At 36.9% G+C, this 19,121-nt stretch overlaps 1 protein-coding gene across 1 annotated transcript; it reads right to left on the reverse strand.

Annotated features, from left to right (window-relative positions):
* Positions 1-2,708: 2,708 nt before the first annotated feature.
* On the reverse strand, positions 2,709-18,463 carry TMEM237 (transmembrane protein 237). Its single transcript, XM_072419133.1, has 13 exons — positions 18,386-18,463; positions 17,596-17,633; positions 13,181-13,212; positions 12,058-12,114; positions 10,852-10,944; positions 9,597-9,717; positions 9,102-9,262; positions 8,269-8,392; positions 7,202-7,393; positions 6,948-7,021; positions 5,363-5,456; positions 4,096-4,217; positions 2,709-2,970 (listed from the first exon to the last, which is right to left on the reverse strand). The coding sequence occupies exons 1-13, from the start codon at positions 18,461-18,463 to the stop codon at positions 2,903-2,905; spliced, it is 1,254 nt and encodes a 417-aa protein (XP_072275234.1). The 3' UTR covers positions 2,709-2,902.
* Positions 18,464-19,121: the final 658 nt, after the last annotated feature.

The raw sequence follows: 19,121 nt of genomic DNA on the forward strand, positions 1-19,121 counted from the left end.
TAGGAGAGCATGTGCAAACTGAAAATGATTTTTAGTTTCACATACTTGAGATAATATGCAGTGAACAAAAGTGTGCTAAAATCTTGAGAGCTGTAACATCTTTTGTTGTAGTAACCATGTAATATATATATATATATATATATATATATATAAATCATATAAAAGAAACATTTACTGAGAAAGAAAATACATGGGGGGGCTATTTCAAATGTTCAGCCTGCCATTTTCTTCATTAGTTTCTGTGTGCCTACAGCAAACAAACATGGCAGCTTGCCTGCTAGCATTGGTTGTAGAAAAGACCAGCAGTACTTGCATACATATGTCATAGGACAGACGTGATTTAAGGACTATTTCTATCAACCTAAACAAAACTATACAATACAATTCTGTTAAGGACAAGAAAAGTAAAAAAAAAAAAAATTCAGACTCAAATTTGTTTTCTATAGAAATTTTAAGAACTTCATTAAAGTCACATAGAAAATATGCAGTACATGCCATGGTTCTCATAAAAATTAGTTGTGTCAGAGTTGGCATCCGTGAGTTATTTATCTCTAAATGACAGGACAGAGAAATGGCACAGTATTAATTCAGATATTTCGCAGGACAAAGTGAATGTGAAGTCCGAATCCAAAGGAAAAAATTGTTTTTGTGAATTCAAGATGAACCACTAATGTTTTGTGCCTTAATTTGCATGTAAGCTTAAAATTACCAAAGTGTCATTTAAATGCTTTGAAAGTATACTTTTAATGTGATTTTTTTATTTGTTGTTTGTGTTTATATTTTATTATATTCTATTGTATCATTATAAAAAAAAAAAACGGTGGTAATTTCAATGCATGTGAGCTTCATTTATGGAAAATGTTATTGGCTTGTTAAATGAAACTTGTGAGAAAAACATGGTGGCTGCGATCTCTCAATTCTTTTGAAAATGCTTTAATGTTTTGAATCAGGGGCGGACATAGGGAGGTGCAGCATGTGCAGCTGCACAGGGGCCCAAGGACCTCCTCAGCCAATGGAAACCACAGCCAGGTCCGGTATTCTAACATATTGAGTTGTGAATTCTAACAAATTGTGTTATGTGTAGCATAGCTGTATCTGTAAAGGCTTCTTGGCAGAATATGACACCTACCAACTCAGTGTTTTAAACCTTGATGTCTTCTAAACCGTGGGTGCTAGCAACCTGAAATTTTTGGAATACCCAAGGTACCTTTTAGCTTTTAGTGCCAAAGTTTCCCAAAGTGCCCAAAGATCATCCCTACATCATCATTATTAAAAGATTGAAAAAAAAAATGTATCTATCAAAATGTGTCACATATAACTGTCCACTTCCATTCTGTGAACCCTTATTTATCCGAAACCGAGAGGTGCAAGAAAACTAAAATGTAGGTGCAAGTGGGGGACACTTCTGTCTTTGACCCCTAAAAGTGCATTGCTATTGTAGTAGTATTCTACATTTTTTGCATTTTTCTGAAAGTAATTGTTGCAGAGATAATGGAGTTAAAACACTGTTAGCAGCCCCCTGACATCTGACAGGATGCACTGTATGGTACTTAGTATTTTCTGCTTTTTGGTTCAGAAATAGTTACCAGGTAGCAATATTTGACAGGTCAGCACTGTATGATAGCTTTTGTATCTCCTAATGGTATTAGGGTCAGAATGGGTGGTTGTTTATGTTCTGATGGGTTGTAACTACAAATTCTATAATGTAGTGTCTTTACAACTTACGCTTTTTGGAGATAATGCATAACTAAAACAAAAAAAAAGACTTCTAACTTTTCTGTGAATTTCTGGATCTGTTTGTTATAGGTTTTTGAATTAAAAAGCATTTAACCCAGAAGATCAGTGTAACAACCAGGCAGTTATTAGTAGTGTGTACCATTCAACTGGACTTCTTGTAATGTTAGGTGTTTTGCAGCTTTCCAACCTACTTCATTAGTTGGAAAACTGTGAGATGTACTCAATAATACAAGAACAAGTCCAGCTGAATGTGAGAAATTACTACTACATATATGACATGGATACATGGGAACCTTCATGGACAACCAGACACTAAACTTTTTCATTGTGACATGTTAACACAGTAAACCCTCCCCTTTCACTTCCTAATGAAAAGTATAAAAACAAGATAGAAGAATCATTCTACATGTCTCAGGGCTAATCAGGCAAATGGGTAAAATGATAAAGACTAGTAGAACAAACACCATGAAGAATGTTTTCTGGCTGTCTTCTGCCCTAGGCATGAACAGCTTTCCCTTTTACTTGACAGTTGGAGAAGATCCAATCCATTTCGTAACATGTATATGGTAAATCGGTCTCTAAGTACTCCTTGCAGCAGAACACCACTATGATGTAAAGATGAACAGAATTCCAGTCAGTATTTTCTTACTGATTTTGTTCCATTGGGGAGATTTCCCCTAAATTCTGCATTAGCGATAGAATAGGAGGTGGGAGGAAATATTTCAAAAGTTAAGGAAAATCCTAATTTTCCTAAGATTCCTCTCACCTCTTGTTTCTCTGACAACTCTAAAACTACTAAATCTCCCAATGATAGCAGTCAACAGGACAGGAAATGAGAGGAATTCTACAATATGGAAAATTAGACAACAAACATAAAATCTGCTTATTTTACAACTCTTCCTTGTTCTTCCCAAAACAAAAAAGAGTTTTGTCTTTAGATTGACTTATATGCAAGTAAGGACAACTGTAGATTTGGTATCCTGAAAATAATGTAAATACTTTATTGCATATGAAGTATTTAAGGAAATCATTATCAATTCTCAAAAATAAATTATTTTGCAATTGTATAAAAAAAATACCAAGCAATGTATAAAATCTGTATAAAATCGGTGTACAAAGACATATATAAAATATGAAAGGCATCTGTGTAGTGTAGAGCTATTGTTCATGCTTGAATTTTTAACCCTTTCTCCATGTCTGGGTAATCTTCCTCTTCTGGTACAAATATAGATTCTAGGAAATAAAACAAGTTGTAAATGTTATAAATCAAAGACAATGTTAATTTTAGATGGCTGTCTGCTTTTCTATGATTCTGGACAAGGCCTTACAACACAACTCTTCCTAATCAAATAAGCATGTAGTGTAAAAGGAAGAGACGCCTAAATAACAAAGAAAAATACTCATGGCCCATGCTTTCATTTATATATGAAGGTTTTGGTATACAAGTGCTTGATTCACATCCATGCCTTTGACGCTATATACCTCTGTTAGGCTCTCTCCCCTTCACTTGTATTACGATCATTCGACGTTCGTGGATCCACCAGCGCTGTACACAAGTCAGATTCTCATCCAAGTCAGATTATATCAGCCTTGAAATAATCGGACGAGAATCATCTGACGTGTGTACGTAGCCTAAGAAGTCAAACTGTGCAGGCAAAGACAAAAGTAAATGTTGTGGTCCTTGTAGTAAGATATGGGTAAATAATGATTGGGGGGCTTAACTTTTACATATGTGCAACCTTCTTCTTTTTTTTGGTTTTGGATAAAGAAATTAAGGGGTTAAAAACCTTGTCAAGTTTTTATTCCCTACTCTGCTATTAACCCCCATTACATGTTACTAATCCCCTATCATTAAATACTGTATTTGCATGCAGACCATTCTAGGTTAAGGCCCACATGTGATGCTAAGCTTTTATGTTTGAAAGAACTAAAATGTAATTAAGGAAAGGATGGGCCAGTGACAGTACAGCTGGTGAATGTCCTTGTACCAGAATCAAATGTGGGCTCTATATGACTAATGTACACTGTAGGAGTCTCATAGTAAGCAGTCAAATCAGAAGAAAGCAATTTCAGTATAGGAGCCTGTACAACTATGCAAGACTGAATAGAAGTTCAGCTTTACACATACCCAGCATTGTGGCATGTATCAAGACAGTTCTACTGGGAAATTATTTTAAGTGTATTATTATGGAAATGTCTGATCAGGCTTATAATTCAAACTTTATTTAGAAGCTTGTGAAATGCCTTCCATATCATCAATGTTCCCCTGCACCATGAACTGAATAAATTATTATGATGACTGTGGAGTTTTATTGTAAAAAGGTAATTCACTGTCCATAAAGGACTAAAATATGTTACCTTCGCTGTGATCCAGGTCTGGCCGGCAGGACAGAAATAACCAGGCAAGTCCTACTAGCAGAGTTACAACCAGATTTATTACAATCCATGGCTGGAGAATCTGTAATTCTGTGGCTTCTTGCCTGAGATTAAAAAAGAAAAATGTACAACTCAACCACATGTTATAGGTAAAGTACAAATTTAGGAAGAGGCAGGCCAACAAGCCAGCGATTTCAGTCACAGTACAATGCCTGGAGCTATAATGTTAGTAAAAATGACCTCATGCAATCCTTATGAAATGCATTACTGAGTGGCAATCCTGAAATATAAAACATTTGCTAATAACCAGTTTCTGTGTAAAAGAAAAACATTAATAGGTGCTCTATAAGGACAATATTTCCATTTAATGTGTGAAGAGGAGAAATCATTCATCTTTGAAATGTATGTGAATTATTCAGAATGAATATACACATTTTAAATGTTTTCTACACATACATTTTCAGTTACACTTTAGAAGTTATTGTATTATGTAAGGATAAACAAATCAACAGATCAACCAAAAGACTAAATGCTTATTCAGTGTGATTTTTTCCAGTGGTTCTGCTGTGGTTTAAGACTATCACCAAAGACTCAACCACACCAAAGCCCTGTTATGACTTACATGAATAGGAGTGATGGATTTCCTTGGTGTGCTTTATTGAGACGCTTTTCATATTACTTCCTGATGCTAAGCGATTCCTAATAGGCACTAGGGTGCAATTACTGCTTGGCTCAACACCACCAGTCTTAACAACCCCTCCCTCAAGAGATAATAGGTAGTAAGTGAGCATTTACATTTTGGGTTGATGGGTTAAAAGCAGGAAAAATTGAAAGCTTAAGGATCTGAGTGACTTAAGGGACAAATTCTAATGACCAGGCAAAACATCTTGAGTGGTGTTGCTGGTAGGCAGTGGTTAGTAGCCGCAGACCCGTTAGAGCGCCGATGCTCACCCCTGTCCACCGGTGAAAACACCTTGTTGCCAGATACCACAGGACACTTACAGGTCTTCTGAAGTCCATGCCTCCTTGATGGATAGCAGCTGTTTTATTGGTAAAAGGGACGGACCTTCACAATTTTTTTTTTTTTTTTTTAAAGTGTATAGAGGCACCAGATTCAAGCTTTAAGGGGATTTAAGATCCAGATATAATCTGTCCATACTCGGAATTATGATCATGATTAAAATTTAGTAACAATATCTTGCTGAGGAACCAAATAATAAAACTTTAAAAAAACAAAACAGAATCTTACCACAAGCTGCCATTCTGTGTTGGAGGTGTGTAGAAGTTTATCCGATCACTTGTCATTTGCTGACTAAGAGTAAAAAACAGAGCCACAAAGTACACTGAAAAAAAAGAACGACATAAATAAGGATTCATAAAGAGAATCACGAAGATTCTAATTTAACAGTAAAGTAAGCTAATGCAACTGCAAAATTACTGAAAAAAGTACAATTGCATATTTTCAAAATCTTTTAAGTCTCTGTTTGACAGCTATTGTTGAGTTATGCATTGTATAATAACGATCATCCACCACCCAGTTCAACAACCTTGCTGATTTTCTTGCTGAAGAAAGATTATGGAATACACAGAAGAAAAGAAATCCCATTTATTGGGGAGGCATACAGATATGCAATTGTTTTATTTTGGATTAGTGGATGAGAAATTGGAATATTTATGGGATAGAAAAGGAGGGGGCAGTTGGACTCAATTTAGTTATCAATCATGTTATCTTTTTAGAATTGTATTAGGAATATTATTAACCCCCCTGGTATCCCCAAGTGTGACTCGGGGTGGATTTTACATGCTAAAAGCAGTAATCCTGAGTCAAACTAGAGGTTGCTAAAAACATTAAAAAAACTCACCTTGTTCTTGGCATCCCCCGGCATCCTGCTGGTCCCCGGGACATGTCTTCTTTCTTCGATCTTCACCCGGCGAATGCAGAGACGTTCTCTGGGGTTTCACGGTGACGTCGGTGCGGGCGGGAAGGCGCGGCGGGAAATTCAAATAATTTTGTATTGGTTTCAATTCAAAATAGCTGTATTGAGTCCAATACAAAGAAATCTCAATATTATATCTATATTACACATGCTACTGTCATATTACAGGTTTCTGTATTATTTTTTTCATCTGTTTTTTCAACAGATTTTTGTGTATTTTTATTTAAAGTGTATTATTAAATATTGGACATATTTCAGTGAGTTATGCCTAAGAATTATAGGCCTTCAATGTAAAATACATTTCCATGCAAAAAAAATGTAACGCTTTTTGCATAAAAATACGGACAGAATTAGAACACTAGGGGGGTTAAGGTCCCTGCCTAATAGAAAGTCAGGAAGCACTGTTAATGGTAGTCAATGTGAGGATGGCCTCAACAGAGAATCGCAGGGTTCAAGCAGTGAAAACGCCACATACAACCACTACTGATACATAATAATGCCACATTCTAAATTATTCTAAGAGAGCACATTGTTAATTAGGAGTCTGGGAGGAAACGGTTCACAGTAATCAGTCTGATTGCAGCTGGTTGTTGCTATAGCTAATAAACAAGGTAAACAATACACAATGTTCTTATCTCTAATAATAACAAAAATATGAAATATTCACTAGACAAGAGTCTATTTATAAATTTTTTCACTAAAGACTGACCACACTTTTACCCAAAAGTTACACATTTTTACATTAAATTCAATCAGAATGTAAAAATCGGTAATTATGAGGTAATTCATACATTTTGGAATTGAATCAAAAGTGAACAATTAGTAAAATGTTGGTAAAACGTTCATTATTAGAAACCCTTAAAAGAATTGAAGAAAAATCTATAGAAATGTACTTACAGAATGATGCCACAGCTGAAGGATCCAATGCAACAAGACCACGGAATGCATTTGATATGCTGGCCAGATCAATCCTGGTAACAAATGTTAACAAATAATTAAACAAAAATTTGCATATCTATCAATATATATGCACATTTATTTCAGAGGCTGTGTGCGCTAATGAAACGACTAGGTTGGTCAAAACAAACCTGGGTTTATCATTTTCTATCAATATTCACATAAATACAGCAAAAATAACAGTTATAAATTACCTGTCAAATGCCGAGACTGTGCTGAGAGCCAACAAAAAATACAGGAAGCTCTGAGATGGATATGCCAAGTCTTTATAGATTTCCAGAAGCTTAGGAAGAGTAGTTAGCTGGCTACCAGCAAGTACATAAATGACCACAATGTTCCATACGGTGTAACCAGCAAGGAAACCGCTGCAGAAAAGTCCAATCATCCTGCAATAATTAAAGGCAATAGTTTCAATGTTTGTCAAAAAATTTTCAAATTACATATTTTTACATTCAAAGAAGCAAAAGAAGTCCGGTTGAGACTATTTGTGTTGAAAACAAGCACACAGCATAAAGAATAATGCTACAAACCTCTAATACCATATAACTATGCCTATTAGGTTGACCACACATACTACAATCAGAGTGAAGTCCTCTAAAACTATTTATTGTGGGGGCCTAACTAAGCAGGCAGGTCATTTTGCTACACATCTGTTGACAGATAATAAGGAGACCATACAGTTAGATTGGCATGGATATGGTTAGCCTTACTAACATCACCATTGTGGAAAACATCACCAGTGCTGAGGAATCACTAGCCGTGATTGTTCAACATTCTGGGCCAGGGAGGGAACAATTGAATAAAGGTTAGTGAAATGATCGACCCTAAACCCTGTGCATATTGCAGGAAGGAAATTGCAGGAGCAATACATTTGGTAAGAATTGAACTTCATTCCTTACCCCTAGAAAAATAAATGAGTTATTAACCCTTGCAGTACCAGGGGAGTAGTCCACTGCCTGGGGTTCAGTACCAATACAGATTTGTATTTTTCTACTTTTCAATATGTCATAGCTAAATGAGCCTTGACCAGCAAAACATTATTAGTTCCAATAATACAATGAATGATATTGATGGACTGCTCTGTGTAAGCTGCTCAGTTAATAGGAATGATGTAATTAAGAGGAAGCACAAACACAGAAAGGATCATGTACTACTAATCTGCAGATTACCACTGCCAGAAAAGTAATAAACTCTAATGGTTTAAAATGTAATATTTTAATTTGACTGAAGTTAATGTTTAAAGTATTATGGCTGACTTTACCTGAAAGCACGATGTACAGTAAGAGAAACGTCCATGCTGGTCCATGTTGGCTTAACATCCAAAAAATCGTCAGTCTGTTCTGTGGTTTTGACAATACCAGTTCGGTCAGCAGCTTGAAATTTTCCTGTAGCAAAAAACCATTACCAGGTCACTGAGAATCCATTGCATTTTGATGCTAGAAAAGGAATTTAGTGTGTGACCATTACGCAAACCAAAAGACTGCCCTTATAAAGGAAACACATCGCTAGCTATTCACTTACAACACTTACATTTGGTATTTCTATTGTGCTGTTTGTCTTGTTGTTATTTACACAATTTAATTTTAAATGTGTATGGTGTGTTTCAAATTTACTTTATACAACTTGATACTTGATATTTTGCTCTGCTGCATGTATTTTTTCTGTAGGTGCAGCGTCCCAAATAGTGAAAACTTGCATTAAAATTTACAAATGATTTTTTTATTTAAACATCACATTAGGAAACCATTGTCATGGTATGGAGGCAGGTGTATGAGAGGTAACTACTAAGCAAAGCTGGTATCAGGTCTCATAATAAATTGATATACAAGGTCATAGTGATGTGTACAGTGACTAAAGTTCTTGGATTTACATTACAAATGTAAATAGTGACACCACTATTTGTACATAGATTCTTATGAATTCATCTCACATTTAACATTCTCATTGTGGGATCATTTCTTTCCATCATCGGGCAGAAATGTCATTCTAACTTGCAATATCCTTAGAAAATATAGTGGGATCGTACATTCTATATATTGCCATTGGACCTGTCCAATGACTAATAATTTAGCTATTGTTCTGGCCTGTACTTACTATTTTTTTCCACAAAGAGTTTGCCCACGGGATGGCTTGTGAGAGAGGGTACAATGAATGCAGGATGGTGTTCAGGAATTTTCATTTGTCCATCAGAAATGATATCTTCATCCTCTACCCCCATATCACTGGGGAATCCTTGTTCTGCAGGTCGTGTTTTTCTAATACAGAAAAAAATGGAGAAAATATTTTTTTGCAACTTTGTATTCTAAGGCCAATAGCTTGTGTCAGACAAAGCGTTACATTTAGATTCCTTCTCTTTGAACTTATTTGAACACTGTAAGTACAAAAGTGCAAAAATCAAGCATACACCTTTCAACCACTGTACATAGCTACAGGACACTGATCTACATGAGCTATTCAGAAAAAGCATTTCCCTTGTTAAAAAGCAGTATTTGTAACTTTAACATCCTACACCACTTATAGGCTATTTTTAAAAAGCAGGTTCCTGTCCATAATAGGACAAAGACGTTACTCCATGAACTATCCACTCACTTTGCTCTCCTGCGAGGTTTACGAACAACCCCTTCCTCAGAGGGCGGGTAATCAGTGCCGTTGCCATTTTGTACTATTGATGAACTAATATTAGCTTGATTGGTAAATGAAGTTTCAGCATCTGAAAAAACAATATTTTTTCATTATTTAGATAGAAATAAAAAAAATTAGACCTGATTTTATTCTGTTATTCTATACAGGTAAACCTGTGCAAAGAATGATCACTACATGACTACAGGGAAGGGTCAGAAGCAGCTGGGCAATTTACATTTAATGTAAAAATCTTTTTTGGATTTAAGTCCTCACAACTAATATTTCACAAAATGTACATTACATTTGCTCACACTCCAGTGGCAAGATCTAGAAGTAAGATCCCTCCTTTTATTATAGACTAGTCTCATTCCCTAAATTCTTCATAGGCATATAAAAAGAACAACACACTGGCCCTGATTTATTAAAGCTCTCCAAGGCTGGAGAGAATACCTTTTCGTTACTGAAGCTGGGTGATCCAGCAAACCTGGAATGGATTTCTTTAAAGTAATTTGCTATTTGCTCCTGGACCAGATCCAGTCCAGGTTTACTGGATCACCCAGCTTCACTGATGAAAGTGTATCCTCTCCAGCTTTGGAGAGCTTTAAAAAATCAGGTCCATTATGTGAGTTTGACTTTAGCATTTACAGCAACTGTTGTTAAAATAAAAGTGATCAAAACTATACCTGCTCTCCTGCAAAGCCATTTAACACTCACTTTACCCATGCCACTGATCACTATTGTATTGAAGGGATACCACTTAAAAACTTTTCTGAATTGCACAATTTTGTGTTGCTTATCTTGTCTTCTGATGTGCTGTGTTTTTTCTACAGGCCCTGTAATACTAATATGCCCTGTAGTGACCTAGGGCTTGGTGGATAAAATCAAAAAGTAAGACAGTGGACCAGTAGTCTGACTCGCCCAGGGGTGTCAAAAAAAGCAAGTTTTCTGTAAACTTATATTTATTCCGAACATCAGATTAGCATGCAATGCTGAACCTCCCCTCCCAATCCGAATGTTGCTGATCCATGAATGACATAAGGCTAATATCAAGACAAATTACTAGTACTTAAAAGTAAATAAATTTAACAATTGTTATTATAACAATTGTAACAATTACATAACTATTAACTGGAATTTTGAAATAGGACTTAAGTTCAGCTATATCTTTAAATGTTTTCATAATCCAAGTAGAAATCATAAAACTGTGGGCCATACAACATACCTATCAGTTTCTTCTTTTTCTTCTTCCGCCTTTCAGGTGTAAGCGGTTCTCTACTTTCAGAAGGCCTTAGATCTGTGTCTTGTACAGCATCTTCTACAAAGAAAGGAAAACTGTAGAGTTATGTTTCTTTCATGCAAAGCTGGTAAGGGATACCTGGCAGTGGTTGTCATCAATGTTTCCAAGCACATTGTGAAGGCATTGGGAAACAACTTCTAAACTATACAGATATTCACATGTAAAGAATAATTTATACCTACAAAATGATGTATAGACATATTCATGATAAAAAGCTCAGGGTCCGCTCCTGCTCCTGTGTCACTGTCTGTATCTGTCATTTAAAACCCCTAATAAATGTATATTGCTGTGTAATATGTTGGTGTAATATAAATCCTGTTTATTAATATTAATAATATTACAATTTTTAATAATATACAGCAGTTATGCTGTATACCTTAAAATGAGTTGGAAATACACCCAATCACTAAATACTGTGGTTGCACAGCTAGGATGGTTGTAGTGCGATTCCATGCCACGTAGCATTAAAGTAAAGCTGAAATCAAAATTTGACTTTAGGCATGATGGTCCCTCCAAAGCTAATATTAAAAAAGGTGCTCCAACCCTTTCTCCTGGGTTTCTGGAGTCACAGTAGTAACCACTACATTTCCCAAACAACAGATCAGCTTTATGTCAGACACAGGCTTTAGTTGGCTCTCCCTGATAGTCAGCTATTTAAGATCTCCTTTTCCCACTGATTAAGTCATATGCAGAGCTAACAAAAGACCCAAATCCAGAACAGAGGTAGGTATGTACCAACTATTGACTTTAGATCTACGTTTGAGAGGTGTATTTGCTGTGTATTAAAAACAATTGTCCTTGCATGTAATTATGAGCACTATTATTTCCACTTTTACATATTAGGACCAGATGGAATATATTCATTTATTACAGCTCTACAGAAACTAAAAAAGTGTCAGTGCAATTGTAATACAATATTACTTATAATCAGACCTTTTTTTGGATTTACTGACCCACTTTTCATACCTTTACAGCTGTGAAATTGTCTTGTTTTTTTAAATAGCCCCTTATGACATAAAGGTCAATGGGTGGGTGAGTTATTTGATTCTTATCCTGACGAGCTGTGTTCATTTCTCACTTCTGCAATTTAATTGCTATTTATATTACAGGAATTAATAAATACAATCTTACCCTGTGCACTGCTTGTCTTTGACTTTTTCTTCTTTGGGCGTCCAATAGGAATTTCTTCTTCAAGAGATACAGTAAATAAAATTAGGAGAACTTAAATACTTACATAAATAAAAATATTAATATTATTATAGGTACTCATTGGGCCTGATTTATTAAAGCTCTCCAAGGCTGGAGAGAATACACTTTTGTCAGTGAAGCTGGGTGATCCAGCAAACCTGGAATAGATTTTTTAAGTCTTTTGTTATTTGTTAGCAAATCTTTTCAATCTTTGACCAGATCCATTCCAGGTTTGCTGGATCACCCAGCTTCACTGTTGAAAGTGTATGCTCCCCAGCCTTGGAGAGCTTTAATAAATCAGGGCCATTGCGCTCTGTGTCTGAGCTGCCCAGGCCAACTCTGCCGTTATGCTGGATGGATCTGGGCAGTAATAGCATTGGGTAATCTAGCCATCAAACTCTGAGGGTAAAGGTGCGTACACACTTCCAATTTTTATCGTTCTAAAAATGCCTAAATGCAAGCTGCATCAATATTATAAATACTGCTATACTTACATGTAGATGGTGGTTACCCTCTTACCTAGATTCTTCACTAAACGTAAAAGAATTATGACCACCTACATCTGCAATAAACATTTTCAGATCTTTTTAAACTAAAACCAAATTTGAGGGTGGCCTGAGCTTCCCCAGTTGAAGAACTCAGGATTGGCACTTTAATTTTGTTTAGATTAGAACTAGAACGTCTGCCTGTTTTTACTATTTAGGGTTCTATTAGAAAGATTTTTCCTCACTTTCTGTCTCAATGAGCAGTTTTACCAGACAGGAAGTGAGTAAAATCTACAACAGGGACACAGACACAAAAAAATCTGACAGGAGTTTTAGCTTTCCTTATGTTACTATTTTTACTATTGTCTATGCTAACGTTGGAGAGTTCCCCATACTTTTTTGTCTGAAAACCCCAGATAGCAGTAAATGCGTGATGAGGGTTCCTATCCTTCCGCACATTATCCAAAATTGAGAAAGAAATCTTTAGCTTGACAAACATTTTATTATGCATTTCAAATGTGTATGTAATTGCCCCATTTTTAGCTAGCACCATCTACTTATAAAGTTGTGATTCAGCTTACCTTGGCATTGGCGGAAGGGCACGTGGCGGTGCCTGGAAAGAAAAATCAATGCATGGTTATTATTCTTTAGTAAATAAAACTATTCTTGTAGGCTGTAAATACAGATTATACATATGACTGCCAAATGTCTCATATGGTACTCAATATTTGACGGTCCCCAGCACATTTCTAAGATAAGATCCAGCAGAGTTAATGGACCAGATTTGATTAAAGATCTCCAAGGCTGGAGAGGATACACTTTCATCAGTGAAGCTGGGTGATCCAAAAAACCTGCAATGGATCTGGTCCAGGTTGAAAACATTTGCTAACAAATAGCAAATTACTTTGAAGAAATCCATTCCAGGTTTGCTGGATCACCCAGCTTCACTGATGAAAGTGTATCCTCCCCAGCCTTGGAAAGCTTTAATAAATCAGGCTCAATGAATGTCTGAAATTAAGTAGAGATTCTAATTGCAGCTGTAAAGTATCCATAGTAATTTGAAAGTAAAAATCCCAAACTAAAGTCATTCTATCTAGTAGTTAGTTCTTTATTTATTTAACTGATATTTATTGGTCAATATTACCTTTTTCTACAATATAGAACACAATCAATAGATTTGCACCTAACTCAATAACTATAACAACAGAACGTTAGTGCTGATCACACTACACACTGATGACAGTAGTAGGTTATTACTATACAGTGTATATAATAATAATATAACACTTACCACTTGCTTTTTTCCCATAATCAAAAGTCAACGCTCATGTAGAAAGCTGGACAGTTCCTTTACACAACACGGCTAAATGCAGATCTCCTTAATCCTCCCCCTCCCTCCCGAAATATCCCACCAGATAAACTCGTGGATTATAAAAGGTTAGAACCTTCTGTCCTTTAATAAACAGGTCAAAGCCTTTATACAAGAGAGAACACAATCATCACAACAATGACTGACAAGGAACTACAGGAATTTATAAACATTTTACTTGTAAATGATTACATGATGGTCTTGTAAATCATTTAGAATTAGGACCAAACATGTGTTTTTCCTAAACAGGGAATTTTTAAATTATGTAATTATTAATATTATTATTATTAATAAACAGGATTTATATAGCGCTGTACATTAAATAGCGGTTGCAAATGACAGAAGAATACAGACAGTGACAAGGGGGGAGGAGAGGACCCTGAATGTAATTTTTGATAAATCAATGCATGTTTTGACTGTATTGAAGATGATAAAATATTTAATTATTATATTTAAGTCTAAATAATAAGAGACCGGTACATATGGAAAAAAATGCTTTTAGGCTATTCTATTCTTTCCCAGTTTTTGTGCCCCAACTGTTAATGGACAGCTGAGTAGATCTTATATCTGTATATAAATAAAGTTGGGAGTTTATGATTATTATTACACAGTATTATTATAGCACCAACATAATATGCAGCCCTGTACGAAGTCCATAGTAATGTCACCAGCTGTCCTTCAAAGGAGCTCACAATCTAATGTCCCTACCTCAGTCCTGTCTTTAATAAGGTAAAGTTTAGAGGGAAGCCAACTAACCTAACTGCATGTTTTTGTAATGTGGGAGGAAATCAGAGTACCCGAAGGAAACCCATATAAACACAGGGAAAACCTGCAAACTCCATGCAGATAGTGCCCTGACCAAGATTCAAACCTGGGACCCAGCGCTGCAAAGGCCAGAGCTCTAACCACTGAGCCACCATGTCAAATTTTTAGCCTTTTAACAAGATAAATAAGAGAAACAATGAGAGAAACAATGACTCCAGTATACTTACTCACCGATTTGTAAACCAATATAGAAAAGCATACAATCCCAATGCACTGGTCTCATACACATTTAGATGGACTAAGATACTAAATAATGAGATATTTTAGCATGTTCTTTATGTGATCGCATTATAGTCTTCTTGCTCAAACATTAAGTCCATATGTGGAAATGTTGATTTTTTTTTCCCGATGAAAGCCTTTATTCTTTATAAATCCTTAAAAAAATATCCATTATTGGCTTCTTTTTCTGTTTTTAGTTGTGCATTGGTGGTACAGTACAGTGAGGGAAGGTTCAGACCTGCAGCAGGATCAGGCAATCCGTCACGGGTCCCAGTGGTCAGCACCTTGTGGCCACTTACACTATTTGCATACTTAGTGATCTCTCCAGCCCCTTCTAGCTGGGCGCCCCACCTGGCATTTGTCAGTAACCACCCGGCTGTTTTTGGGTGGTATTGCAGAGTTGGATCAAATACAAGGGCTGCCACCCGCCTACAGCTTCTTCCCACTCAGTTTAATTTTTTGTCTGTGGAAAATACTGCATAATACATATCGTCTAATAATTGTATAATATTTGCACATTGGATAGCAGGTGGCAGTGAGCAGTTCTGTACCAACTCTCCCAGCAATGGGATGCCACTTGTAGTGTCGTCCCCAAGGCAGCAGTACACTGGCACAAGCGGTAACGTTATGACAACCTCACTGCCAGTCTGAACATTTGTTATATATTTGTTGCCTATATTTTAAAAACAAAGCAATCTGATTCTAGGACCTTGTCAGCTTTAATATTCTTTAATCTATATTCCAATGGTAAAAGCTGAATTCTGGGCAGCACCTTCCAATCACCCTCTGATCACTGTGTATTGCTCTTTGTACTTTCTACCTGGACCCAGTACTTTGTATTTCCTCCTCCTAGCCCTGTGATGTCAGTACAAGGGCTGCAAATGATCTATCCCCAGGAACCAGAAAGCTGTGTGCCAGTCTGTCAGTGTAAAGTAGTCAGGGGCCAATCTCTTTACTGCTTTCCAACTCAGACTTATCTTTCCTGTGCAATCCTAAAGCTACGTACACACTTCCAATTATTATCGTCGGAAACGAACGACGAACGATCCTGCACGATATCTACGAACGGTCGTATAGCACCGATCCTGCACATACAGATAACGACACGATCGTTCGTAGATATTGTACACACAATAGATACGATCGTTTAAGCGATAGAGGAACTATGTGCACGACAGGAAAGTGAACGAACGTTTGTTCATTACGCATGCTCAGACCATGGACGATCAACGAACGACCGTACACACGAACGATGTTCAACGATCGTCGTCCAATCCGATCCGCCGGTCCGGTCGTTCGTTTCCAACGACTTTCCTCGTTCGTCGGCGTCGTTGGTTACTTTTTTACGAACGATTTTTTGCCCAATCGATCGTTCGTCGTTCGTTTTGAACGATAAAAATTGGAAGTGTGTACGCACCTTAAAACTCCTCCATACCTCCCTCCCCCTATACTAAACACATTCCCCAAACAATTCATCATTAACCTTTGTTATCAGTAAATCAAAAACATTGGCTCTTTGTATTAGCACCTCATTTTTCCATAATTGCGGTGTGACCCCATTGTAGCTGTAAGTGCCCGTAATATAACTCCAGGAAAGCGTAAACTTCAGCCGTGACAGGGAATGTCTCAGCTCACAACACTGCCTCTCACACCCTGTATCAGCACAGAGACATTCTGGGTATTTCTGGATTTACATGCAGAGCATGATACATGTTTTAAAGTAAATGAGTGACAGGCAAGAAAACAAATAGCCGGGAGGATGTGGCTGTAGTCCATCTGTAGGAGATGGGATTGTAGGATATGTGACGGACTCAAGATCCCCGTTGTATCTTCTAATGGCTATTGGGTGGAAGTCACAGTGTACAGGGAAATGGGAGAAACCATTACCAGCACAGGGGAGGATCATATCCAAATGTAAAGACAAAGCCCAGCTTTTATGATTGACTGGCCTTCCTCATGTGATCCTACACGTACTACACAATGAATTTTGCTATTGGAGGTTTATATTTCAGTCTATGATCCCATTGGTGAGGCTTTATTTGGACAGCGGAGATTTATTTTAATACCAGGCCTCCTGAGCCCTCAAAATGCTTTTACCACATGCAACAAACAATCAAAGTAAATTACAGAGCTGCATGTGAAACCGTACTGCAATCACACGTAACCTGGACACATCAAGTCACATTTATAATGGTCCTGATTTATTAAAGCTCTCCAAGGCTGGGGCGGATACACTTTTATCAGTGAACCTGGGTGATCCAGCAAACCTGAAATGGATCTGTTCCAGGATTGCTAACAAATAGCAAATTACTCCATACCGGGTTTTCCGGATCACCCAGGTTCACTGATGAAAGTGTATCCTCTCCAGCCTTGCAGGGCTTTAATAAATCAGGCCTATATGTAGAATACACAAATGCTGGCACATCACTAAGCTACGTGAATGAAGCTCAGGTCTGTCCTGTAGTTTATCAGCCTGGTGTCCATGATGTGCCAGGATTATCTCACTAATAATACCCCCCTGCGTCATTGTATAGCCGTGTACTATTGTCGGTAATAAGGTCACACATTGCTCCCAGCTCTCACCCGACTTCCTTCCATTGTGGCCAGCTTCTCTCACACAATCACAGCAACTGTATACAAGGGAGGGACAGGCATCTGGTTGTCATGAGAACAGGCAGAAGGACCTTCGTGACATCACCACCACGTGATCATATCGCTGGGTTATCATGTGACTTGGAGAGGCCGCAGCGTCTACAGGGAAGGGGGAAGTGTAGTGTCAGTCAGGGGCCGGTTGTGATGGAGGCAATGTGAGGGAACCCTGTAGGTTTAGGATGGACGCTGACACCCCTATATACAGGGAAGGGGGGCTTGTAATATATATATATATATATATTTATTTATTCCCTGTGATAATAAAAATAACTATAGAGCTAATAACCTTCAATCACTATATCATACACTATATATATACAGTAAATATATGTGTGTGTGTAATATTGTCCAGAAATATATATATTAATATATATATATATATGTGTGTGTGTGTGTAAGTAATGTATATAAATATAAAAAATATTATATATAAATATTTATACATATAGGTGTGTGTGTGTGTGTGTGTAATAATGTCAATAAATAATAATAATTTACACATATATAAATATATATATATATATGTGTGTGTAATATTGTCCAGATATTAATATACATTTATATATATATATATGTGCCTAAAAAGTAAAATATGAAAATAGACAACAGAAATAATCATCAGAACAATTTGCAAAGTCTGCAAGTTACTAATTAGCAAGCGGCTCCCCAGCATAGGACTCATTAAAGTGGAGCTTAACTAAAAATAAAAAATCACACTTACCTTTAACACCGCAGATCCTTCAATGGCGCTGGGCCTTCCCACTATCCGGTCCCACGTCGTCCTGGGATTCCTCTTCATCTGCGTCAGGCACCGCCATCCTCTTTCTTCTTCTTCGGTCTTTTTTCTTTATCACCCAATCTTGCACCATGCAGGAATGAGATTGGGTGACGTAGCCGCGGTAAGAGGGAAAAAAAGAAAGCCGATCTCACAATAGAGGTGCTGGGGAAGGTGCAAGCTCTGTTAATGTCTCTGTGTTTTTAGCTATGTACATATTATTAATATTATTATTAATAAACAGGATTTATATAGTGCCAACATGGAGAGAATATTTTTCTACCAGAAGAGCTTACAATCTAAGAGGTGGGGGAGGTATCACAGAATATGAGATGAACTGTTCTACTCAGCTCTGACAAAACTCTGACAGGTGAGCAGTGATCCCAATCTGCCTAGTAAAATTTACTAAAATTCCTATACTAAAGGATCAATTTATAAAGGAGGGAATCTGACATTCACTGAAAAATTCCCTGGTGGAGAATCCATTACTGCAATTGAAACACATGGTCCTGGAAGATTTTCCACCAAGGAATGTTTCAGTAAATGTCAGATTCACTGCTTTATAAATAGACCCCTATATGTTTTTTATAACCTATGACAGGTGTTATTCCTTGCAGCCCTTTTACCCGGGTGAGTCCCCTTTCTTACATATCTTTGTCTCTATCATATTTTAGAACATGAG

The sequence above is a fragment of the Pyxicephalus adspersus genome, chromosome 7, assembly GCF_032062135.1.
Source record: "Pyxicephalus adspersus chromosome 7, UCB_Pads_2.0, whole genome shotgun sequence".
Lineage (NCBI taxonomy): Eukaryota > Metazoa > Chordata > Amphibia > Anura > Pyxicephalidae > Pyxicephalus > Pyxicephalus adspersus.